Source organism: Vulpes lagopus, chromosome 11 (assembly GCF_018345385.1).
Source record: "Vulpes lagopus strain Blue_001 chromosome 11, ASM1834538v1, whole genome shotgun sequence".
In the NCBI taxonomy this organism is placed as follows: domain Eukaryota; kingdom Metazoa; phylum Chordata; class Mammalia; order Carnivora; family Canidae; genus Vulpes; species Vulpes lagopus.
Window position 1 is genome coordinate 61,342,002 of NC_054834.1, and position 25,738 is coordinate 61,367,739.

The 25,738-nt window shown below is 43.3% G+C and overlaps 2 protein-coding genes across 2 annotated transcripts in view; both read left to right on the forward strand.

Annotated features, from left to right (window-relative positions):
• Positions 1-478: 478 nt before the first annotated feature.
• Positions 479-2,748, forward strand: LOC121501437 (olfactory receptor 10V1-like). Its single transcript, XM_041773467.1, has one exon. It carries the CDS (start codon positions 1,189-1,191, stop codon positions 2,125-2,127), a length of 939 nt encoding a protein of 312 aa, XP_041629401.1. The 5' UTR covers positions 479-1,188; the 3' UTR covers positions 2,128-2,748.
• An 8,349-nt stretch (positions 2,749-11,097) lies between these two features.
• PATL1 (PAT1 homolog 1, processing body mRNA decay factor) overlaps positions 11,098-25,738 on the forward strand; it is a 30,127-nt gene continuing 15,486 nt past the window's right edge. The window contains exons 1-9 of the mRNA XM_041722563.1: positions 11,098-11,446; positions 13,397-13,508; positions 19,882-20,099; positions 20,401-20,481; positions 21,099-21,293; positions 22,216-22,317; positions 22,770-22,859; positions 23,051-23,271; positions 24,517-24,606. Of these exons, the coding sequence (XP_041578497.1) occupies positions 11,432-11,446; positions 13,397-13,508; positions 19,882-20,099; positions 20,401-20,481; positions 21,099-21,293; positions 22,216-22,317; positions 22,770-22,859; positions 23,051-23,271; positions 24,517-24,606 (1,124 nt within the window). The 5' untranslated portion in view covers positions 11,098-11,431. The remainder of the gene's footprint in view (positions 11,447-13,396; positions 13,509-19,881; positions 20,100-20,400; positions 20,482-21,098; positions 21,294-22,215; positions 22,318-22,769; positions 22,860-23,050; positions 23,272-24,516; positions 24,607-25,738) is intronic.

Consider the following 25,738-nt stretch of genomic DNA (forward strand, 5'->3'; position numbering starts at 1 on the left):
TTTCCTTCCATGAACCCTTAAGTCACACTTTGCAAGACTATGTGCTCTACCTAAATGAAAATCTACCCAGATGGTGAAAACCGTAATCATTAATTTATTCATTCAACAAACATTCATTGGTCACCATACTAGGCGTTAGATGGGGAGGAAAAAGATACAGTCCTTACCCTGCAAAGGATCATGTATTTTTGATAAATCAGACATACATAAAACAAGTTATCTCACAAATAGAATAAAAGAAAAAAAGAGGTTTTAGAAAGGTGTACAAGATATCACACTTGGTACTTTCTCTGCCATTTGCACAAATGTGGGCATTGCCCAATTGTCATGGGGCGGGGGGAAGACTTTTTCTAAACTTTCCAAAGCTAGAGATCTATACTGATGTTTCTAAAGCTGCTGTACTCTTGACCCTTGGTTAAAAACACAAAGTTTATATAATAAGTTTATATAAGTTTATGGGGTGCTGACTGTATCCTCTTGGGGATCATGGCTCATGATAGGTTTGTAGCTATTCAGAAGCTTCTGCATTACACCCTCATCATGAGATGGCAGCTGTGTGCCCACCTGGCTCTGGGAGCCCTGGTTCTTGGTTTCATTCTAGCCTTACAGTTAAGGGCCAATATACTAGAAGGGTCAGAATTTTTTCTGCAATCACAAACCAGTAACGGAACCATTGTGCTCAATACTGCTGCATCGGCGTAAGTTGACCTCTTTTTTTGTCTAGGGAGATAAACCTTCAGAGGACAATGGAGCATCCTTCATATGAGAGAATATGATCCTAATTTATAAAATAGGACTTAGACTCAAGATCATTATGACTTCGTATTTGATGGCCAGTACATTATTGCTAGGCAACGTGTAGGTTTTGAGGCTTGGTGGTTATTAGTTCTGCTGGTTCTTGCAAAACAAAAGTGAAGTCAAAGTCCTGAGCTCAATTGCCACATGGGGCAAATTTGTGGCTCTTACTCAAAGTGATATCCTTTATAGTTAAACTGAGCCAACTCTCTTGATAATGTGAGCTGGTGAACACAAGCAACAATAGAGAGTGACCTGCCCAGCATAAACTCTCTTCGATTATTAAAGCTATAGGTGCTAACTCGGTTTCATCACCTTAATCCTAAAGCTCAAAGCACTTTCTTTCCTAACATAATTTTTCTTTTGTCCTAGAAAACCTGAGGTGCCACTTTCATGGGAGATGAAAACCAAACCATAGACATCCAGTTCCACTTTCACCCATTTTCACCCATCCTGGAGATACAAATACTTATTTTTGTGGCTTTCTTGCTAATGTATATTGGCAGTCTCACTGGTAATGCCACAATCTTTCTCACTGTCTGGGCAGAGCGTTCGCTCCACACTCCCATGTATTTCTTTCTGGCCAATCTGGCAGTTCTGGAGATCTTTTACTCTTCCACTGTTGCCCCTCTCGCTTTGGTCAACCTCCTGACCATGGGGAGAATACCCATCTCTTTCACTGGCTGTGGCACACAGATGTTCTTTTTTGTCTTTCTGGGCAGTGCTGACTGTATCCTCTTGGGGATCATGGCTTATGATCGGTTTGTAGCTATTCGGAAGCCTCTGCATTACACCCTCATCATGAGATGGCAGCTGTGTGCCCAGCTGGCTCTGGGAGCCCTGGTCCTTGGTTTCATTCTAGCCTTACAACTAACAGCTCTGATTTTCCATCTGCCATTTTGTGGCCACAACAGTATCACTCACTTCTACTGTGATGTACTCCCGATCTTGCAGCTGGCCTGTGGGGATACTCGAATGCAGGAAGCCATGATCTTCATTGTCAGTGTCATCATCCTCACCATTCCCTTTTCTCTGATCTCCATCTCATACGTCTTCATTGTGGGTGCCATTCTGAAGATCCGCTCTGCAGAGGGGCGGCACAAGGCCTTCTCCACCTGTTCTTCTCACCTGACTGTAGTTCTCCTCCAGTATGGCTGCTGTAGCCTTATCTATTTACGCCCCAGCTCTAGCTACAACCCAGAAATGGGCCGTGTGGTGTCTGTCGTATACACCTTTGTCACCCCTGTCTTGAACCCCTTGATCTACAGTATGAGGAACAAGGAGCTGAAAGATGCATTAAATAAAGTAATGAAAAGACATCTGCCGCACTAGGAAATGTGTGAGTTTCTAGGCTCATGTAAATGGCAGGAAATCATTCTTCAGAAAATGATCAACTCAGGGGAACTGATTTACTAGTTCCTCAGGCCCCAGTTCCTACTTCAAGCTCCCAATGGTAGTGCAAGCTCCTGAAAATAAGATATTATTTAAAATAAGATGGGCACATATTTTTTGTTCACTAATCCATCCCTAGTGCCTTAAACAGCTCAAGTAGATAGTCAATACATATTTATTGAATTGATGAGTTCCTTCAAGTGATATCAAAGGACATTCTTATTTGTTATATACTGAAATTTGCATATACTAGCATTCCATAAGTACTCAGAATAATTTTAAGAGGCTCCCTCCAAGAGCACTAATAGTTCTTCAAGCTTCTACTCATTAAGCCTTATTTTTTCTCTTTTCTATTGACGGAGCTTGGGAAATGTTTATTGTAAAACCAGTGTTGAGAAGTTATAAAAATAACATCTGGAATATAATATGTATCTGGAATGTATTGTCATTTTAAAACCATATTTGGGGATCCCTGGGTGGCGCAGCGGTTTAGCGCCTGCCTTTGGCCCAGGGCGTGATCCTGGAGACCTGGGATCGAATCCCACGTCGGGCTCCCGGTGCATGGAGCCTGCTTCTCCCTCTGCCTGTGTCTCTGCCTCTCTCTCTCTCTCTCTCTGTGTGTGACTATCATAAATAAATTTAAAAAAAAAACTATATTTGGTGATGCTTCAAAATTATAAACAATATCTTTACCCCATTTGGAATAGAAAAATTCAAGAAGGGGTCAAGGGACTAAAGATTATCTGGCAGAACTGATTAAAGAACTTTTCTCTGTTCTTGCCAACCTGTCTTGTTATGGTTCTAGTTTTAAAATAACACTTTTTCCATTTTTAAATATACTATACATCAATTTTAGAAAAACTGGGAAACCTATAAAAGTAGACAGAAAAAAAGTTAAAAATCATTTCTAACCCAATTAAAGTAAACCGCAGATAATATTCGGGTACTTTATACATTATGCATATTACGAGATGTGGCACCCTGCTTCATTCTCTAACTCGTAATGTAAACATCTGCCTTGCTGAAGTGGCCTTCTAAAACATGGGCTGTCGTATTATTTCCATTTATCCTTATTGGCGCTTAAAGGGCTACCAATTTTTCACTACTGCAAGTTATCACTGTGATAAACATCTTTAAATACAATTTATTGTGTGTTAACTCTAATTCCTTCCCTAGGGTTAAAATAATTTTAAACCCCTATTTACACACACACATTGCCAAATTGCATTCCTAGAGACTACAAATGTATACTCCCACAAACTATTTACAGAAGTATTTGCCTTATAATTTCATGCTCAACACTGAGCTGCTTCCTTCCTTTCTTCCGTTCTTCCCTCCTTCACTTTCTTCCTTCTGTTTTTCTTATTGTCATTTTGATGGTTTTTACAATGGCAACTATTAATCTAGTTTGAACTAGAAAAGTTCATTAAATTGAACTTTTTATGTATTTTATAGCAATTTAAAATTTTTGTGGGTTTATCTAAGATGCTTAAAGAATTTTAAGACCTATTTTTAAGTCTTTATAATTTATGTCAATGTTTGCCCTTTATGTGTGGGAAGCATTTTGAAAGTTTATTTCATACATATATTACATATTATGCTATTTATACACACTATACGTTACTGTAGATTTCACAATTCAAATCTTGCTTTGTGGGGATCCCTGGATGGCTCAGCGGTTTAGCGCCTGCCTTTGGCCCAGGGCGCAATCCTGGAATCCTGGGATCGAGTCCCGCATCAGGCTCCCGGCATGGAGCCTGCTTCTCCCTCTACCTCTATGTCTATCATGAATAAATAAAATCTTTAAAAAAATTTTTGCTTTGTGATTTTCCCATTTTTACAAGAAATACATTCTGAAATCAAATATTCATTCATATTTTGTTCTTGGTGCTTTATGTTTAAATTTTTAAATGGAACTTACCATTCTGGAATTTGTTGTGCTGTATGCTGTGCTATAAGGCTTTAACTTTTACCTCAAATAACCAACTGCTTCAGTATAATTTTTTTTAAAGATTTATTTATTTATTTATTTATTTATTTATTTATTTATTTATTTATTTATGATAGACATGGGGGGGGGGGCAGAGACACAGGCAGAGGGAGAAGCAGGCTCCATGCTAGGAGCCCAACGTGGGACTTGATCCCGGGACTCCAGGACCACGCCCTGGGCCAAAGGCAGGCGCCAAACCGCCAAGCCACCCAGAGATCTCCTGCTTCAGTATAATTTTCAAACCATGTTTATCCATTTATTCATTGAATTATCATCTTCATCATGTAGTAAATACACATTTCTCTTAAGCCCTATTTCTTTGGTGCTTACTGCGTTCCCTGTATCTATCAGTCCATACATTGCTACACCAATACCACCTTATTTGTACCACTGGTATTTTATGATCATTTACATCACAGTATTAGAATGAATTTATCTTTCCAGAAATTTGCCACAGTTAATAGGTTTGGAGTTTGCCTTCAAACAGGTTGTGGTAGTTTCGAAAAAATCCTTCGATGTTCCTTCCTTTCCAAGGTAGAGCGTAACCCCCCTCCCTTTGAGTGTGGGCTATACTTAGTTAACTTATTTCTAGCAAACAGAATGTGACAGGACTGATACATGACTTCTCAGGCTGGGCCATAAGATACTGGGGCTGCAGCCTCTCCCTGCTCACCTAACTCACTCTAGGAGAAGTTGCCATGTTCTGAGAACTACCAGGAAGCTCCATGGAGAGGTCCACAGAGAAACTGAGGCCTCTTGACAACAGCTATGAGAGACAACCCATGTTGGGCATATAGACCTGTCTTCAGATGACTGGAGCCCTGGCTGACTTTTTGACTGTACCTCCTGAAACACTATGAGCCAGAATCACTCTGCTAAGCTGCTCCTTCTAGATTCTTGACTCTCTGAAGCTTTGTAAGATAAGAAGTAACTTTAGTTTTTAGCTGCTATGTTTTGGGATAATTTTTTGTGCAGCAATAGATAACATAGCTCCCATTATTGGAATGAACCCAGCAATGATTGACAAGCTGCATTTTAGGAGGCTTTTGCATGCATATGGCCTACATTCCATCATGTCCTTACCAAAGATTGTATAAGCTCCAAACTGCAAGGATTTCCCAAATGTCCTTTAATTCTGTACCACTCTCACACACCATCATATAAACCCAGGTGGTGCTGGCGGTGGTGACTTTTTAAGGGGAGAAAAATACTTACCTTGTTAAGATTTGACTTTTGTTTCAAGAGGTTTCTTGGCCTCTCTTATCCAAAAAGCTTTGTCTCCTACCCCTTGGCCCCAACTTTCCAAAATGACCAACACCATGACATATCCCTTCCAACATGCTCTCCTCCCACTGTGACGTTGACACTCTTTCCATCCAGAGGTGGGGTCCATCTTTCCTGCCCTTGAATCTAGGTGGCCTTATAACTGCAGGAGAAGTGATGCTATGTCACCTTCAAGACTAGGTGATGATAGGGGATATGATTCCAATTGGCCCTTACGGGACACTTGTTCTTGGAATCTAGCCACCATGCTGTGAAGAAATAAACCACACAGGAAGTCCACATGTAAGTGCGAAAACCCCACTCAGGTCTCAGCTGACAGCACCAACTTAACTCCCAGGTTCAGAGAAACTGCAGATGGTTCTAGCAACCAACCACTGGGTCATTCCCAGCTTCAAGCAGTACCATGTGATGCAACCTGGAGCAGAGATGCGCTGTTCCCATCGTGTCCTGGCCAAACTGCAGTATCACTAGCAAAATAAATCATAATTATTATCTTAACCACTACATTCGGACGGTCATACGTATCAAATAACTATAACATCCCAAGTTAACCATCAAAGTCCAAAATGTCATGTGTTTTACAAGTATCCTATTTCACTAATAAGAGGAAGAAAATTAAATACCAGAATGCAAGCCATCTTCAGTGTCAGCTAATAGGTGAGGGCAGCAAGTGCACCAGAATTCTTAAACATCACTGTACTTTATTTTATATCAGGCTTCTGTGTAATTTACAGAATGTCTCAACACAGTTAATGGTCTTCGTGGAATTTTGACTAATTTTCATACTTTGTTGATCAAATCTCTTTCTTTGGTAAGGTTTGCCCAAAGGAAGAGATATAGCCAAGGTCCCTCCCATGTAATGGTCTCAGAGGCCAGCCTGAATCTCTCTTTCCCCAACTGTCCCAGGAAAAGGCCAAAAACAAGAAGCTTACCTACCTTCTCCCACTTAGATATGGGAAAATAGAGAAGGCCAATGCCAGAAACAGATCAGTGAGGCTGAGGCTCAGGGAACAGGAAGGTGTGAGGAGTTAAGTTGAAGCTTTCACAGAATTTCCTCCCTTCCTCCCTACCCTTCTTGAGTCCTCTTCCACCCTGCCCCCATTTCCTCAGCACCAGCTGTCACCAGTAAAATGGGCAAGGATCTATTCTGAATGGGATGCTGCCACTGACCTTGCCCCGGTGATTCTACAGGAACTTAAAGGTACTTGGAGACCTGGGCCTTCAAGGGATTGCGTGTGAAGACCTCTCCTGTGAATCAGGAGATAGAATCCATTTTTACTTTGCCGATTCTTTTCTACATATTGGTTTATGATTGAGAGAACTCAGAAATGTCCAGACAATTACTATTAAGTACATGATAAGAATAAAATGCCGAATGCAAAGTACATAGTTTCTGCCTTCCATCACTTATTCTCACTGAGAAGGGCTCAGGAAGGAGGGAATCATCATCCCTTTCCTGAGCCATGCAGATAAATGGCAAGGGGAATCAGTTCCCTGGGCCCCCATCCCAGCCCTGCAATGCTCAGGGAATCCAAAGGAAATAATGGAAGCAACTATAAGCTTCCCCCACCTCTTGCCAGTTCAGTAATGGAAAATCATGCGAGGAAGCTGGCTTTCTGCTTTTATCTTCCAATGCCATGACCTATTCCAGAAAACTACCGTGTCTCCCCACCTCTACAGGGCAGCCAATTGCTACGAACACAAGATGGATGTCTCCCAACATGTTGGTGTCAAAGACTGGTCAGCACTAAGCTGGGATCCATGGCAGGAGGGTGGGCCTACATGTTCTCTCATTCATTTGTGATTCTCCTTTTAATGATCCTTCATGATTTCACCTAGCGAACCTTTCCTTTTCACCTTTAAGTAGTATACAAAATACTTGAATTTTAAAACATTTTCTCGGGATCCCTGGGTGGCACAGCGGTTTGGCACCTGCCTTTGGCCCAGGGCGCGATCCTGGAGACCTGGGATCGAGTCCCACATCAGGCTCCCGGTGCATGGAGCCTGCTTCTCCCTCTGCCTCTGTCTCTGCCTCTCTCTCTCTCTGTGACTATCATAAATAAATAAAAATTAAAAAAAAAAATTTTCTCATTATACTACCAAAACTCATCTTATTTTATTGATTATTTATTTATTCATTCATTCATTCATTCATTCATGAGAGACACAGAAGGAGAGAGAGGCAGAGACACAGGCAGAGGAAGAAGCCCAATGTGGGACTCAATTCTGGATCTCCAGGATCACACCCTGGGCTGAAGGTGGCGCTAAACCTCTGAGCCACTGGGGCTGCCCTTATTTTATTTTATTTTTTAATATTTATTTTATTTGAGAGAGAGCTCAGGAGCAGGGGGGCAGGGCAAAGGCAAAGGGGGTGGGAGAGAATCTCAAGCAGACTCCCCACTGAGCACAGAGCCCAAAGCAGCGCTTGATCTCAAGACCCTGAGATCATGACCTGAGTGAAAATCAAGAGTCAGACGCTTAACCAACTGGGTGACCCAGGTATTCCACCAAAAATCATTTTAAATTCCCCTAATGGTTCACACATACCACATGATAGTAGGCTGTAAAATGTCCCCTCCCCGCAAGATGTCCCTATCCTAAACCCCAGAACCCATGAATATGTTACTTTCTATGGTAAAGGGGATTTTGCAGATGTAATTCAGGATCTTGAGATGGGGAGATTATCCTGGATTATCCAGATGTTTATTCCAGAGTCTTTATAAGAGAGAAGCAGGAGGATTTGAGAGAAGAATGTGACAACAGAAGGAGAGAGTGAGAGGTAGAGTTCAAAAGACGCTTGCCTGCTGGCTTTGCAAATGGAAAGATGGGGCTCCAAGCCAAGGAATGCAAGCAACCTCTAAAAGGTTTTAAAAAAAAAAAAAAGGTAAGGAAACATTTTTTCCTAGAACCTCTAGAAGGAACACAGTACCACAAGTTTGCTGACTACATGAGCAATGGCCCTCTGGGCAGTTGGTGAGTCTTTCTCCTCGATGACACCCTACACACATTCATGTTTAATGAACTAAAGCAATGGTTCTTAAGGTAGAACCAGTGGCATCAGTGTCACCTGCAGCTTGTTATAAATGCAACTTGCTCTCGGGGCCCTACTTCTGACCTACAGAATCAGAAACTCTAGGGATGAGGCCCAGCAGAGATTTAACAGCCTCTCTTGAGGAGGCGGAGAACCACTGGTTAAGAGTTGCACATTACTTAAAGAAAATTGATACCATCTAAAACAGTCTCACAAGAAAGTCAATTTTGTTTTACCTCAATTTTTTTTAAAGAATGTATAGAGCCTATTAATACCACAAGGAATTATTTGTAGCTTTTGGAAAAAGACGGTGCTAAAGAAAACGCAGTGGCTTTGTCTAACTGATGTCCTCTGTCGTGTGTCAAACTTCTACCTAAATGGCACGCCAGAGAGACTTTTCTTTCACCCACTCAAGGGACACTCTCCAGAGGTGTCAGATCTTATTTTTAAAGAATCACTTGTGAGGGCAGCCCGGGTGGCTCAGTGGTTTAGCGCTGCCTTCAGCCCAGGGCATGATCCTGGAGACCCGGGATCAAGTCCTATGTCGGGCTCCCTGCATGAAGCCTACTTCTCCCTCTGCCTGTGTCTCTGCCTTTCTTTCTCTCTCTCTCTTTCTCTCTCTCTCATGAATAAATAAATAAAATCTTAAAAAAAAAAAAAAAAAGAATCACTTGTGAAAAGAATTTGTGCCCTCCCCATCTTAATTCAGGATCTATTACACAACTAAAAAAAATGCATTATTCTTTTAAAAGGACTCCCATTAACCTCACAAACAGGTATTACAGGAGAAAAAATGGGTAATTTTGTTGATCCTCTGACACACAATCTGTATCATTAAGGGTCAGCAAACATTTCCCATAGAGTCTGTTAGTAGATATTTTAGGCTTTGGGGGCCAAGTGGTCTCCGCTGAGAGTACTCATCTCTCTGCCTTCCGCTGCCCTAAAGCAACCAATAAATGAGAGTGATTGTTTCCACAAAACTTTAGCTAAAACGGAAGGCAACTGGCCTGATTCAGCCAACAGTCATAGTTTCCAACCCCTGGTCTAAATAGCACCAATTCTTTGGACACTGTTAAGATCTGATGGTCCCTAGTACTGTTCTGTAATGTTCAGCGCTTGCCCCAAACCCTACCATCATCTTTTCCCTCCACCTGCTACTCTTCTCCCCTAAAGTTCAGGCCTGGCCCACATAAGCACTTGCTTTTGTTAAGTTGTCACAGCGCTTCACATATTGGGTTTCTGGAATCGGAGAGGCCCAAGGTGCCAGCCTCACCACTTGCCAATGGGTGGTTTGGGGCAAATTACTTAACATTTCTAATCCTCAAGTTCCTCACTTACAAAATAAAGAAAATAATAGTACCTACCTCTGGGGGGGTTGGCCTAAGGAAGGATTTACTTAGATAATCCATACATAGCACCTGGCAGAGGGCCAGGCAGGCTTCAACAGCGACTAGTAACATTTGACATCATCATGCCACTGAACCACTGCTCTGGGAGGCAGGGAGATAGATCATTCAACCCCTTTTACAGACAAATTAAAGCTCTGAGACGATTGAGTAACTTGCCCAAAAGCTGGGAGCCGGTGACAAAGCACCGATTCCCACCCAGGACTCCTATTTCCAGATCCGAAGTGTGCGGACTCAGGCTCTGATTCACACGTGAGGAATTCGCCGCGTGCCATCCCTAGGCCAGGCTGCGTTTTCAGACACGCGGAGAGAGGAGTTGCGAAACGCACAGGAATGAGTTCTTCGTGGTTGCAGTTTAGTCCTTACGGGGAAAAGAGAGAGTTAGTTCTGTGAGCTCAGGGGGCCCAAGCGCCCGCACGGGTGGGGGGCGGGCGACCCTCCAGGCCCCCTGGGAGCAGGGCGCGGAGGCTGAGCCCCGGAGCAGCGCCTTCCCGGGCTCGGGCCGCTGGGCGTGGGGGGCGGGGTCCCCCGGGGCGCAGGCGGGGGGCGACCCTCCAGGCCCCCTGGGAGCAGGGCGCGGAGGCTGAGCCCCGGAGCAGCGCCTTCCCGGGCTCGGGCCGCTGGGCGTGGGGGGCGGGGTCCCCCGGGGCGCAGGCGGGGGGCGACCCTCCAGGCCCCCTGGGAGCAGGGCGCGGAGGCTGAGCCCCGGAGCAGCGCCTTCCCGGGCTCGGGCCGCTGGGCGTGGGGGGCGGGGTCCCCCGGGGCGCAGGCGGGGGGCGGCGCTCCGTGGCCCCGCCGACCTCTGCCGGCTCCCCCGCGCCACTTGCCCGGAGCACCTGGCGCCTAAAAATATCGCCCCGGTCGGACCTCCCGGAACCAGCCCCCGCTTCGGAGGCACGCGGCGCCGTCATCCCCTCGACACACATAAACCACGGCTCCGACCTGCTGTGCACTCAGCGGGTGACGCGCGGCTCGAGCGGCGACGAATCCAGCCCCCGACGAAGGCCCGGCCGGGACCGCCGAGGCCGCCCGCTGGAGACACGGCCCAGCCACCTCCGCGTCCGCCAGCCCGCTCAGCCCGGGGCTCTCCGGAGCCAGAGCCTGTGGCAATCAGGAGTTTTTCTCCGCCCCGTCGGTGACGGAAAACTCGTGACTCGGCCTTGAGCGCGGGGCGGGCGCTGACAAGCCGGCGGGGGGGGGGGGGGGGGGGGGGCGGGGCTGCGAGTCCAGCTCGCGAGGAAGCCCCCGACGGGCGGCGCGTGCGCAGTGTCTCTCCACGGGACCTCCTTCCCGCCGCTGAGACTAGGAAGCGGGACGCCAAATCTGTCCCCGCGCAGCCGCCGCGCCGGGCGCCGAGCGGGGGCCGCCCTCCCCGAGGCGCGCCTGTGCACGTTCCCACGCACGCTCCGGCGTACGGCGGCGGCCCGGGGTCGCGAGCCGGCGGAGGACCCGCGCGCGGAGAAGCCCGGGGCGGCAGCGCTTCTTCCCTCCCTCCCCCACTCCCCTCCCCGCTCCCTCCCCCCCTCCCCAAGAATGTTCCGCTACGAGGTGAGCTCTTGCGACCGGAAGTGACCCCTCCCTCCCTCCCGCGCCCCCTCTGCTCTCACCCCCGCGCCCCGGGGGGGAGGGGAGGGGAGGGGAGGGGAAGGGCGGGGGGGGCGGCTGGCGGCGGGACGCGGGACCGAGTGGAGCGCGTAGGGCCTGGGGTCGCGCGCGGCTTTAGTCCGAGGGCGCGGAGCCGGCTCCAGGGGGCGGGACTGCCCCTATCAGTTGCGGCTGGGGAGAGTTGGCCTCCGTTTTGGGGTGGGGAGGGCCCGTTAAGTGCGGTGACCTGAGCAGCCCCCGCCCCCACCCCCACCCCCACCCCCACCCCCGGTGGGAGCCGCGGAGGGCAGAGCGCTGCACCCACCGGCTGGCGCTCCTTCGGGAAGAGTCTCCCGGGAAAGCCTAGACACACGTTTCCCGCCCTGGACCCGGAACCCCCTCCCCTCCGGTTACACACACACCCGGAGGCTCGGGCACGGGCGGGTCGTGGGGCGGGGGGTGGGGGGCCCCGGACTCGCCCTTTCGTGGGGCCCGAGACTGTTTACCAAACCGGGCTCCGAACTGGGAGGGGGCGTGTCCCGCAGAAGTTGTTCTGGGGCGAGTGGAGGGAGACGTGGGCTCGCTGACCATCCCGGGAATGCAGCAGCAACAGTCGGGAGTCCTGTGACCCTGCCACTAACTCACCCTTTGACCTTGAGCTGCTCCTAGTCTCTGGACAGAAAGTTTCTGGATTTGTAGACGGAAGGCTGCTCCAGGTGATCGCTGAGAAGCTTCACAATTTTAAAAAGCAGTGATTTGGTTAAGTAGGTCTTCTGTGATTTGGAAGGGAGTGCAGTGCGGCTGGAAGCTGCCTCTGCTGCGGAGGCAGTCGCATGCCTGCTTTGGGGAACTTTGGGAGGGCTTAACCCGGGTTAGGATGGCCTCTTGGCCTAACCTTGCCTTTGGGCACAGCCTACTTCAGGAGGTAGCCTGGCACGGTATATCACAGGCTTGCCTATTGATATGTGGCCTGAGTCTTTGAAAATTGGGGACACGTATACTTGATAGGAATGGTTCAAGACCGAACCGACTTGATGTAAACGTGGAGAGAGATGATGAGGTGCAGTAGGCAGAGTTGCCAACACAAAAGATAACTTGGAGAAATAAGAAATCAGTGGAAAACTAAAGTGGAGAGGGGGAAATGCTTAAAGCAGAAGGAACCTAAATTGTTCTGATACTACCATCGTTCAGCAGTCCACAATTTTTGCCAAATCTTTGCCTCATTTAATTCTCACACAACTCTCTAAGGTATTGTCCCTTTGTTACCACTCAGAGCCTAACACAGAGCTGGAGACACAGTAGGTACTCAAGAGGTGTTTAACGAGTTAACCAGAATACGATTTGGCCAAGTTTGCGCCATTCTCTTGTGAGAATGAGGCCAGAACTTGAATTCACCATATCATGGCTTTCCCAGAGTTCACTTAATTGAGGTTGAAAATTTAGCTTTCTGTTTCATCCTCAGAGTTTGGGCCTACAGAATACAGAAGGGTGGAAAATGAAGAGAAGGCTGTAAAAGGACATAAAGTAACTGATATTTTGACATGAATATGAGTAACATGATGCTTCTGTTGAAAAATATGTGTAAAACTCAATGATAAAGTGTTCGTTTTCAGTTGTCATTACTTCTAACCAGTGATGTCAAAAAAGTTGGGAGCCTAATTTCTTGGTTGCTCGAACAAACACTAGATTCTTGATAGAGAAATGGAGTGTTTGGGAAAAGAGAAACTGAAAGAAGATACTGCCATCTTCCAATGTCAGGGAAATTGGGGCAGAAAAAAATGCTGTCTTTGCAAGAGGTCATAAGCTATTTTGATGATTGGAGGGACAAAATGAGCATTTTTTTAAGTGAAGGTGTGAACTTCATGAATACCTAATAAGCTCTCTTCTTTTTTTTTTTTTTTTTTTTTTTTTTAGTCCTTAGAGGATTGTCCCCTGGATGAAGATGAAGATGCCTTTCAGGGCTTAGGAGAAGAAGATGAAGAGATTGATCAATTCAATGATGATACATTTGGGTCAGGTGCTGTTGGTAAGACATCTTTCTCCTGTAATGTCATCTTGATCTCTTGCTCTTCAAATATTCTCTTGTATAAGTGATTTGTCTTAGTAAAAGTAACTACATTCAAAAACTTGGCAAAATATTCTATTCTTAGAAGTCTCAAATAGTTTAGTCTTCACTGGAAGCATCTACTTCACTCCCCTGGGGCCCCTGTTTTGCCTCATTTATGTATAAAACCAGGTGTTCTCTGAGTACAGTGCCTTCCAGCTGTTTTATCTGTGGTTCTAGGTTGATACTGTAAGGCATGCAAATAGTTAGACAAGTAGACGTTTTATGAAGATTTGAAATAATCCTGGAAGAAGGAAGTTTTTATTTGTGGAATATATAACTTGGAAAACTAGTAGACTAAAAGAAAACTTGGACTTGGGTATATAGTTTTAAAATTCAGTTAATCAGTGATGTATTGTGTGACCCTGCTATTGGCTTACGTAGTATCTTCAATAAACTAAAAAGCATTTCTTTCTAAGAATTGTGGTGATAGGAAGTCTTCTTTAGTTAGAAAAGGGCTGGGCACAGATGAAATTTTCCTATTCCTGGATATAGATAAATATTTTAGGAGTTGGAAAAAGGTAAAAAATTAAAGAGCCAGACTAAACATGGCTCAGAGTTATAATTACTAAAATGGGAAACTTAGGGAACAAGCTTACATGATAAAATTTAAGAATTAAAGATCCTGGGCAGCCCCGGTGGCTCAGCGGTTGGGCGCCGCCTGCAACCTGTGGTGTGATCCTGGGGACCCGGGATCGAGTCCCACATCGGGCTGGCTCCCTGCATGGAGCCTGCTTCTCCCTCTGCCTGTGTCTCTGCCTCTTTCTCTCTGTGTCTACGAATAAATAAATAAAATCTTTAAAAAAAAAAAAAAAGAATTAAAGATCCTGGAGCAAGTATACCAATAAAATGTGCTTTCAAAAAAGAAGTAGGTAAGAGTCAATGCAAATTTTTTGCTTTTGACTGTTGGTATCGAAAAGTAGCAATGACAGTGTTTCTGTTGGGATGTGTAAAGTATGTGTGATTTCTTTGGAATCAGCATTTCTGTCTTTGCAACGAATATTCAAAGCTAAGTTGCAAGAGGAAATCTCACGATAATGACTAATCTTAAAATGTTGAATATTAAAAAGAAAAAAGAGGTCTTAAAGGCATAATAATGGTTACTCGTTTTGCAATGACCTGAACAACTTAAATTTGTTAAAACTTACACTGAGTTAACTGGCATAAATGAGAAAGTATAGTACTGTTAATCAAGGTTTACAAAATACAGTAGAGTTTAAAACTGCCACTATCCGGAGCAGCAAGAGAAGTGTTTAAGGTAGAAGCAAGGCCAATTACAGAAGGAAACCAAAGCCCTTTTGGATCATAGCCATAGTTTAGATGAGAGCCTCCAAGAGGATGACATGATCTAAGATGCTGTTCTCTCTCCATGGAGATCACAGGGAAAGAGTTGCAGAATAGAATTGCAAACGCAAGGAACTCATGAGAATTGCAAATTGTATTTGGAAGTTAGTTTAGTCTATCCTACAGGATACAATAGAAGTTACAGACATTGTGCACTTGCTTCTACAACTCCTTTTCTCTTAAAGTATTGTCCTGAATGTCACCATTTTTTAGCAAATTCCTCAGGATTAAATAAAGTTAATGGAGAAGATGAGATGGCATACTAATATGTCCTCAGTTCTGAACCTGGACGGAAGAGAAATAGTTTCAGCTCTTCTCATTGACTTTCAGCATGCTGTGGACAATTTTTTTCTGCTTCTATGTTCCTCACAAGTTGGGGAGAATATTGCCTTAAAAGGACATTAGTGTGTACAGGACTGTATTTTATATGATGGACAAAAGAAAAGTACACACACATCAAAAAAGCCTGTAGGGTTATCCAATAAAAGAACAGGTAGTAAAAAGTAAAGGCAATGGAATAGCATATGGTCAGCTCACTTTGTGCCCTAGATCATAAGTGATTAAGAAAGACTTTTCTTGGTCAACAAAGTTTATGATGGAGAAAAGTTTTCCAAATATGAGTTCTTATCTTTGAGAGTATAATATACATGAATTATAAAGTTAAAATCTTTGGAGAGAGAGCAGGGGGAGGGTGGTGCAGAGAGAGAGAGGGAGAGAAAGAGAATCTCAGGCAGGCTCCGTGTCAGCACAGAGAGCCCAATGCAGGGCTCAGTCTCAGTACCCTAAGATCATGACCTGAGCCAAAATCAAGAGCCACCTAACTGAGCCACTCAGGTGCCCCTAAAGTTAAAAACTTAATTCTTCAGTTGAATGTCTGACTTGGGCACAGGTTGTGATCTCAGGGTCCTGGGATCAAGCCTGGCTCCCAGCTCAGTGGGGAATCTGCTTGCCCCTCTTCCTCTGCTCTCACACACTCGAATGCGTGCTCTCTCTCTCTCTCAAATATATAAAATCTTTAAAAAACAAAAACTTAATTCTCCGTAATATCTTGATATAAATATTATACAGATTTAAAATTTAAAAATTGCTGTCAACCTGGGATTTCTTCACTGTAGAAGATGCTGTTTGAGCTGGGGTAAAGAATTTTAAACCAAGAGGTAAAATATCAGACCTTTGACATGTGTTAGGATTTAATAGCTTTTAACTCAAGAGTGAGTGTCTTGAATGATACTTGTTAGTAGTTATTTTAAGTGACTGCTACTGATGCTCTGATGTCATGTTTCTTTAAGACGCTAGTCCTTCTGCGTGGAAAAATGTTTACATCATCTAAGAGCAGTAAATGGCCACAGAAATCTCAACTCATTCTCTAAAAATAAAAGTTAACACTTACAGAGTGCTTCTTATCTATTAGGTACTATTCTAAGTGTTTTATATTTATTATTAATCCTCACAACCCTGTGAGGTAGATACTATTATTACCCTCACTTTAACAAATGAGGAAGGAAAGTATGAGAGAGGTGAAGTAACTATAAATACAATCAGGATAAACTGCCAGTTATGACTGTCCTTGAGGAATCTTTGGGGATCTCCTGCTTCTGCTTGGAAGGGCTCCCCATTCTTTCCACCTCTCCTTTATTGATAGCTACTATAATCTTCAGGGACTTAGGTTGCCTTAAAATGAAATCACTTGTACTTCCTTTTCATTTTGTGTTTATCGAGAACTATTCCTGGACAGCTGCTGGAGGTGGGGGGGACTTAGTAACCCACATCAGGATATAGATTATTAGTTGAAGGAAAGCAAATACTTCTTTTTCTTCATTTCTTTGGTAATCCTTTGCCTACCCTTTATCATTTTGACCATTGTGGATCAAGCTCAAGCCTTGACACAGCTAAGTAATTTTATTTTTAGATCATTTGAAAGAGATACGAGTGAAGTATCCTCGAATAGTAAGGGCGTGTGATCTCCTGACATATTGCTTCACATGAGTTTTCACAGAGCAAGGAAAACCTAAGATGATGAGAGTATTCTGTGACATAGATCCCTTTGCTTACATGTTTGCAGCAGTAACAGTCAATTCACAACAGAACCATTCTCACAGAATATGGCTGTTTCACCGGTGTTTTTAAATTAAGGATAAATAAACTGTTCATCTTTGGTAGGATCTGGTAAACTTAGTAAACATGAGTATGGGAGGTGATAAATGAAAAATTATACATCTGGAATTCTGTCTGCCCTTGCTTTTTGGATCAGTAGTGTTATATGACTTATTGCTATGAAATAAAAATAACAAATTTTAAATGTTTATAATCTGGGGATCCCTGGGTGGCGCAGCGGTTTGGCGCCTGCCTTTGGCCCAGGGCGCGATCCTGGAGACCCGGGATCGAATCCCACATCAGGCTCCCGGTGTATGGAGCCTGCTTCTCCCTCCGCCTGTGTCTCTGCCTCTCTCTCTCTCTCTGTGACTATCATAAATAAATAAAAAATTAAAAAAAAAAAATAAATAAAAATAAATGTTTATAATCTGATCCCAGAATGGACTTAGCTTACTTAATAAATACTTGTGTAAGATGTTAAGATATTTATAATGTTCATTATAGTATTAATCATTACATTGGAAATAATCCAGATTTCTATATCAATAGAATTAGAATCTTATACAGGGAGACATCTGGGTGGCTCAGCGGTTGAGCATCTGCCTTTGGCTCAGGGCATGATCTTGGGTCTGGGGATGGAGTCCCACATCAGGCTCCCTGTGAGGAGCCTGCCTCTCCCTCTGTTTATGTCTCTGCCTCTCTCTCATGAATGAATAAATAAAATCTTTAAAAAAAAAATCTTATACAGGTATTAAAAAGAATGAGATGATGTTATCAGTAGTTACGTGCATGTGTGCATACATGAAAAGTTGTCCAAGATATATTGCTTAAATAAAAAGAAACCAGTTAAACTTTATAGTTTGCGTTTTGGAGAACTTAAAATACCTGTAGAATTCTGGAGAACTTTCTAAGTTACATCTTTTTTTTTTTTTTTTTTTTTTTTTTATTTATTTATTTTTTCTAAGTTACATCTTTGTGTGAGGTTTAAATTTTTAATAAACCTGTATTTTCTTTGTAAGCAGGAAAAAAAAGATAATTTTAACAAATTGTACTTGAGTCCCTTAGAAAATAGTAAATCTACATCCTTTTTTTTTTTTTTTTTTTTTTTTTTTTTTTAAGTGGCTACCATGTATTATACCCTAAGTGTATACCGGGTACCTTTTTCTTTTCTTATTATGGTGCCTCCAGCTCTTCTTTCATCTTTTTTTAATGAGGTATGTAGAAGAATGATGTGAAAAGGATTGCCATTGAGGACACTTGCAGAATTCTGTGTTTCTATGTTATAAGGAGAATTACCTGTTACCCTTTCTGTTGAAGCTTACAGGGGATAAAGAACAAAACTAAAGTTAAGAATAAAATATATACAAATACATGGGGGTTTTGTGAATTTGAAAGTCTTGGTGTTCAGATGAGGTGAAGGTAGCATTAAAATGAAAAGATTTTTTAGGGAAAGTTTCCCTGAGGAGGGAAAGACACCTGAATTTAAATGCCAAAAGGAGTGAACTAGTGAGTGGAAGCAGAATGAAGGATGATTGAGGAGCACTGGGATGACCGAGCAATGGAAATAAGGTAGGGAAATAAAGAGCAATGGAAATAAAGAAGCTGATGGGGGTTCTGAAGACCCCCCTGTGCTTTACCTGTGCTGTAGCAGGACTCAAAAATAACACTGCATCGGCATATTGTGTGAACACATAACCTTGTGCCAGCACCAGACTGCGTAGTAGTGTGCAGGAATAGCGGGGACGTTGTTAACATGGAAAAGGACCGGATCAGGTCTGGATCACCATCCCCTTTCCCCTGGTGTGCTGCAGTAGCCATATGGCAGACCTCCATGCTTCCATGTTTCTGCTCCTTTCCCTGCCCCTCCCCCCCAGTTCTTGAATATGTTCTCAATACAGCAGCCAGAGTGTTTCTTTCAAAAAGTCAAGCCACATCAAACCTCCAGTGGCCCCCATTTCAATCAGAATTACCTGGAAGGAGCTCTCTCCCATCATTTGGCCTCATTTTTTTCTACTCTTCTCCTCGATTATGCCAATCCAAACACAGTACTTGCTATCTCTCACAATCGTCACTCATCCTTAAGCCTTTTCTATGGATGTCCTCCGTGTGGAACACTCTTCCCCCACATAATCCACACAGCCATCTATTGGACTCTTGATTCTGCTCAGACGTCACCCTCAAAGTGAGACATACCTCTGACCATCCTACTCAGTCTCCAACCTTTGCTTTTCCTCCGTCCTCTTACAGCATTTCATCTCCTGATATAGTACCGAATTTACTTATTACATTTATTGTCTACTTTTTGTCTCTTCTCTACTTGAGGGAATGCTCCAAGAGGCCAGGGACCTTTATGTTTTTATACACAGATCTATCCCATGTGCCTAAAACAGTACTTAGCACATAATATATGCTCAACGAATACTCATTGAATGAAATGAATGAATTTGAGAGCTTGTAAAGAAGACGATTATAATTTAAAAGAACTTGTATACCAATGCAGAGAGTTTTAACTTTACTTTTTTGCCTGATAAATCATAGAATCTCAAAAACCAATGTGTTGTTGTGTACATACCTATCACCAGTTTAGAAATTGTTTTCAGAATACAGTTTGGATGCCATTCATAATGTATTAAACTATCAGTCTAACTGTTTGAATTTTATTTCTGGCATGATGTTATTTGTCCTTAATCACAAAAATCCCACTTTCAATTTAAGCCTCTCAGCTTAAATCTTATTTCATGTCTCTAAGTGGAAGCTGACTATATTCTGACATGAGTTCGTTTGGTTAGTTGAAGAATTTCGTAAAACTTTTAGTCCCTATATGAAGTATGTTTTTTTTCTTATGATGTCCTTATAGATGATGATTGGCAAGAAGCCCATGAGCGCCTGGCTGAATTGGAAGAGAAACTGCCAGTGGCAGTTAATGAACAAACAGGCAATGGAGAAAGGGATGAGATGGACTTGTTGGGTGACCATGAGGAGAATCTGGCAGAAAGGCTCAGTAAGATGGTGATTGAAAATGAGCTAGAAGATCCAGCAATCATGAGAGCAGTGCAGACCAGGCCAGTTCTGCAAGTGAGTAAGTTACTCTGATTTGAGAACTATAGCAGACTAGTAGTTAAGGTGAAGTATTGAGCTGTGCCATTTTGTTTCATCTACTACCCTGAGAAATTTGCATGTTCCATATAAAACTATTAATATCATTCCTGATCATAGCAGTTGAAGGTGGGGAATAATGTACATCCTAGAACACTGTAGTTTCGTCTTCTCAAGCAGTTGAGACTCTTTTGGAGCTTTGTTCACTGAAACCAGTTTAAATCACCCAGAAAGCTCTCAGTATTCCAGACTTTGCGTATGTGTTTTCCTTTTTTGTTAGCCCCAACCAGGAAGTCTCAATTCCAGCATCTGGGATGGATCTGAAGTTCTGAGGCGAATCCGAGGACCACTGCTTGCTCAGGTATTAAACATTTTCTCTTTATACAAATTCCTAGTACATGGAAACTCCTGTTGGGATCCTTTCCTTACTGAAACAGTGTATAGGTGTGTCTATCATTTGCTATTATTGTGTTGATTATTTGATCTAGTGCTCATAACTGTACCTGTTGATGGTACACTTTCGCAGCCTCCACAGCAATGCTCAGTTGACTGTGCTTTATTTTGAAAAGGTGGAAAGGGAGACATTAGAATTCAAATTTGTTAGTTTATAATCCAAATTCCTGAATTCATTGCTAGGTAGAGCCATGGGAATGAAGAACAGATAGGTGTTTAACAGTGGTTGGAGGTAGTGGAAGGGGTTGACTGCTGAGGGACACTACAGCAGAGGTTTGGGCAGTGACAAAACTGCTCTGTTTCTTGACCGTGGCAGTAGATCCATGAATCTCTGTATTTATCAAAATTCAGAGGACTGTACAGCAAGGAGAGGGAATGTTACTGGACATGAATAAAGAAAAAATTTAAAAATTTCTCAAGATGCTTTTGGCATCTGTACGTATTAAAACATTTTAAGTTGGCTGTGGGCTAATTTTCTATTTGTTTTGTTTTGATTTTTTTTTTTTAACCCATTTCTTCAATTAGGAAATGCCGACAGTGTCTGTATTAGAATATGCCCTGCCTCAAAGGCCCCCACAGGGCCCAGAAGATGATCGAGACCTTTCTGAGCGTGCATTACCACGGCGGTCAACTTCGCCTATCATTGGGAGTCCTCCTGTTAGAGCCGTCCCCATAGGCACCCCACCTAAGCAGATGGCCGTACCCAGCTTCAACCAGCAGGTACCTCTCATTAACAGGCACTCAGCCCAGAATATTGGGAATCTGGGCAAAATTATTTGGGAAGTTGGCAATGCTGGGAGGAGGGTGGCAGTTTTGGGTAGGCATTAGATTAGAAAGAGGAGAAGTTAGTACAAATAAGAGACACATTCCCTAATGCCCTTTGCTGGTGCTGCTCCTGTTGCTGCTGCCTTTTCATTGGGGGAGAAAAAGGGTAGTTAACCACATTTAGTGTATATATCCTTTTCAAAGTGTTTTGCTGGCTGCCCACAACATTGGCAGAGAGGTAACTAAAAGCCGGGGGGAGTGGGAACACACAGCATTGTCCACATCCCTTTTTACCTTTAAGATATCCCTGCTTTCCCTAGAGCCTGTGCAGTCCTGTTCCATAGACTTTCCTCCACCTGAAACCAGCAGCTGAAAAGGAAGGCCAATTTGGAAGGTATGGGGGGAGGGTGGTGTTGGTATGGCCTAGTTAGGCTCAGTATTCTATGAAACGGTGGAGTCACAATGTATCACAAAACAGCTGAGCATGGCGGCCATATCACAGGGGCTTCAGAATAGGACTTAGTTAATCCTCCAGCTTTCTTATCATTCCTTCTCCCTCGCTGCTACCAAAATAATATCCTCTTGCAGAGAATTTGCAAGTCAGAATATCTGCTGGTACCTCCCTCAGATAGCATGGAAGGGTGGGGATAACTGGAGAATTAGCTAAATCTTCCTCAGTTACAAGTGGCACGTTGTTTGGTGTTTACAAGAGGAAGTGACCAAAGGTTCTCATGTGAACCTATAGCCGTAGCAATTTGCTTAGAAGTAGGGCTTTGCGTTGAGTTGTATGTGTCTACCAGTACTTGAGGGGAGGGAGTGTAGGTGGAGGAAAAACTGACTTCACTGAGTGTAGTTGTGTATATGTTTGTCCTGATAGATCCTGTGTCCCAAGCCTGTCCATGTCCGGCCCCCGATGCCACCGCGTTATCCTGCTCCCTATGGCGAGAGGATGTCTCCAAACCAGCTCTGCAGTGTCCCGGTAGGTCACTTTGAATCCTAATGAAAATGTGCAGCATATGTTTTCTGATCACTCCTAGTATATAGACGTCTCCTAAATTAGGTGCGGTTTTTATAATCTCCCATACTTGAATTTCTGGATGTTATGGTCCCCAGGTCAGAGGCCGTGATACATCATGTTCAGTTGTTTCATACCTGAGGTGTTTTTTTTGTTTGTTTTATCTTTAAAAATCCAAACTTGTCATGGTCATCTGGTTTCCTGCTATTTCAATCCCTCATCCTTCTTCAGGTTACGTGATCATAGTGCTTCCTGATTTCTAGCATTGCTCTCTTTTGTATTCCTTCCATAGACAGCTTGACTCTGCAGTTTGAGCATTTTAATATCCAAGTTTATTCTGCATTCCTACTGAATTTCTTTATTAATTTACCTATTTCACAGAATGTATAATTTTTTTTTTTTTTTTTTTTGCTTAGAACTCTTCCCTACTGGGTCACCCTTTCCCTCCTAGTGTTCCTCCCGTTCTCAGCCCCCTCCAGAGAGCACAGCTTCTTGGAGGAGCACAGGTAAGCCTGTGATGAGCCCACCCCATGAACAGCTCTCTTGCTTTCCTGACCTTTATAGGTGCTATTCCTCTTTGCTGTTAATCAGTCTCTATTGCCTCTTATTTGCTTCATTTTTTCAAAGTTCTTCTCTGTGGATAAAAGCAAGAGGACTTGCTGATTAACTAAATCTGAGATCTTATCCCTCTTTCTAGCTACCGCCTGGACGGATGTCTCCCAGCCAGTTTGCACGGGTCCCTGGATTTGTTGGTAGTCCGCTAGCTGCCATGAACCCCAAGTTGCTGCAAGGGCGAGTGGGGCAGGTGCTTCCCCCAGCACCAGGCTTCCGGGCCTTCTTCAGCGCTGCACCCCCTGCTGCTCCGCCGCCTCCACAGCAGCACTCCCCTGGCCCAGGGCCTCACCTGCAAAACCTAAGGTGTGCAAACTAAGGCCACTGTTTACCTGTCGGTTGCCCAGAGCTCTTTCTTAGGGATGCCCCTAGATGTCTGCAAGAGGTGTGTTTTGAGATGTTACTGGATCCTCCACTTGTCAAACAGATTTGTGACAGTCTCCAGGCACTCTTAGGAATTAATATTTCCATAAAGTCATGTGCTACATGTGTAATTTGCATGTTACTAGTTAATCGCCTCTTTTATTCTTTCTGACATTTCTTAGGTCTCACCTTATATCCCTTCTACAAACACACAGGTGCACAAAGTGCTTATCAATTAAGAATTATCGCTTAAGAATTACTGTATGCTAAGACCAGAGGTGTCAATGCTGAGTAGTCAGCTCACCTCAGTGTTAGAGCTAAGTTGTCACTTCTGTCCTGGTTTTACGATGGGTTCAAGTTCCTGCTCCTAGTGAGGTTGTGTTTTCTTGTATATTGTACCAGGACTCCTCAGAGAAACAGAACCAATGAGATACATATATATACACATACATATAAGTATACATGTATATGTGCACCCACATCTATCTTGAAATAAAAATTCATTTTAAGAAATGGCTAAGAAGATCAATAGAGCAGACCAGCTGAATGGAAATTCAGATAAGGGTTGAATTTGCAGTCCTGAGTGAAATGTGTAGGACAGACTGGCAGGTTAGAAGCTCAGGCAGCACTTCTATGTTCCAGGCTTGAGGCAGAACTCCTTATCTGGGAAATAACCAGTTTTTACTCTTAGTGCCTTCACCTGTGGGTAAGGCCCACCCACATTGTCAAAGATCCTCTTTTTTCTTAACTCTTAATTAATCGTATCTACAAAATACCTTTACAACATTTAGACTAGTGTTTGACCAAACAATTGGGCATCATAGCCTATAACCAAGTTGACATAAATGGACCATCACACATACATTTGCAGTGTCATTCCCAAACAGTTGAAACAAAGCACATTAAATGTTTTAAGAGATTTCTGTTTACAGTTAGGAGGAAGACTAAAATAATTGCACTGCTTCACTGCTAATTCACTCCAATTTTATGATCGTTGTCTTAGGAGTTGAGAATTAGTCTTTGTAGAGGACATGAAAAAGTACAGCAGTCTTTTCTTCTGAAAGGTCTGAGAATAGACCTGGACATTCCCTGAGTCCAAGTGTATGAAGTGATCCTGTACCAACAACATTCTCTAAAACTTAACATCACAGAACAAGAGAATTGAAAACCTTTCCCTGTTTTTCTCAGATCTCAGGCCCCCATGTTTAGACCAGACACAACTCACCTCCATCCACAACACCGTCGGCTCTTGCATCAGAGACAGCAACAGAACAGAAAGTAAGTATTCATCCTGCTCCTTGGTGGTTTCTTAATTCAGCTTTTAATTTTGACAGTTTAGCAAGTTGCTACTGATTTAGTTTACTTTTTAAGTAAACTTAATTAGTATTGAGTTTATGTTACTGGTAAAGAAGATTGTATATGCTGTCATTTTATGTTTTTGATACACTAGCTTTATTATTTTTTTAGAGAGAGTGTTGTGGGGAGGGACAGAGGGAGAAAGAGTCTGAAGCAGACTCCATGCCCAGCACAGGGCCTAACATGGGGCTCGATCTCACAACTGAGATCACGACCTGAGCCAAAATCCAGAGTCAGATGTTTAACCAGCTGAGCCACACAGGAGCCCTTATACACTAGGTATAAATGACAAGACTTTATCAACGAATTTCTAAGATTCGATAAATCTGTTTCTCATACATCAGAAATACAATATAGATCTGATTTTTTTAAGTCATTTTATACTCCTTACCGAGTTTTTACTATACTGTTAACTGCCTTTGTTTATCATCTCAGCTCAGAAATAACCGTGAAATATAATCTCTAGCCTTACATTTCGGTCTTATGTAAAGTCAGCATTCGCTCTATTTTTGCCTATAATTTAATCCTCATTCAACAAATAGAGAAATATGTATGTGTGCAGCCCTCGCTGTGTTTCAAGCACTGTGGTAGGTTTTGAGGACTGAAGGAACAAGATGGGTGAAAGTCCTGCCTTCGTGGAGTTGACATTCTACAATCATTCATATACAGAAAATTAGAAAATTAAACATAACTTTGAGGTTTCTTTAACCTTCAGTTTTATAGGGATCCCTGGGTGGCTCAGCGGTTTAGTGCCTGCCTTCAGCCCAGGGCATGGTCCTGGAGTCCTGGGATCAAGTCCCACAACAGGCTCCCTGCAGGAAGCCTGCTTCTCCCTCTGCCTGTGTCTCTGCCTCTCTCTGTGTATGTCTCTCATGAATAAATAAATAAAATAAAATCTTTAAAAAAAAAAAAAAGAAACCTTCAGTTTTGTAGTTCTACATGTATAATTCCTTCTCACTTTCAAAGAACCTCTAAAATACTTTTTGCAGGGGGAAAAAATACAGGCTCTTAAAATAAGACACAGAAAGTGTAAACCATAAAGGAAAAAATTAAT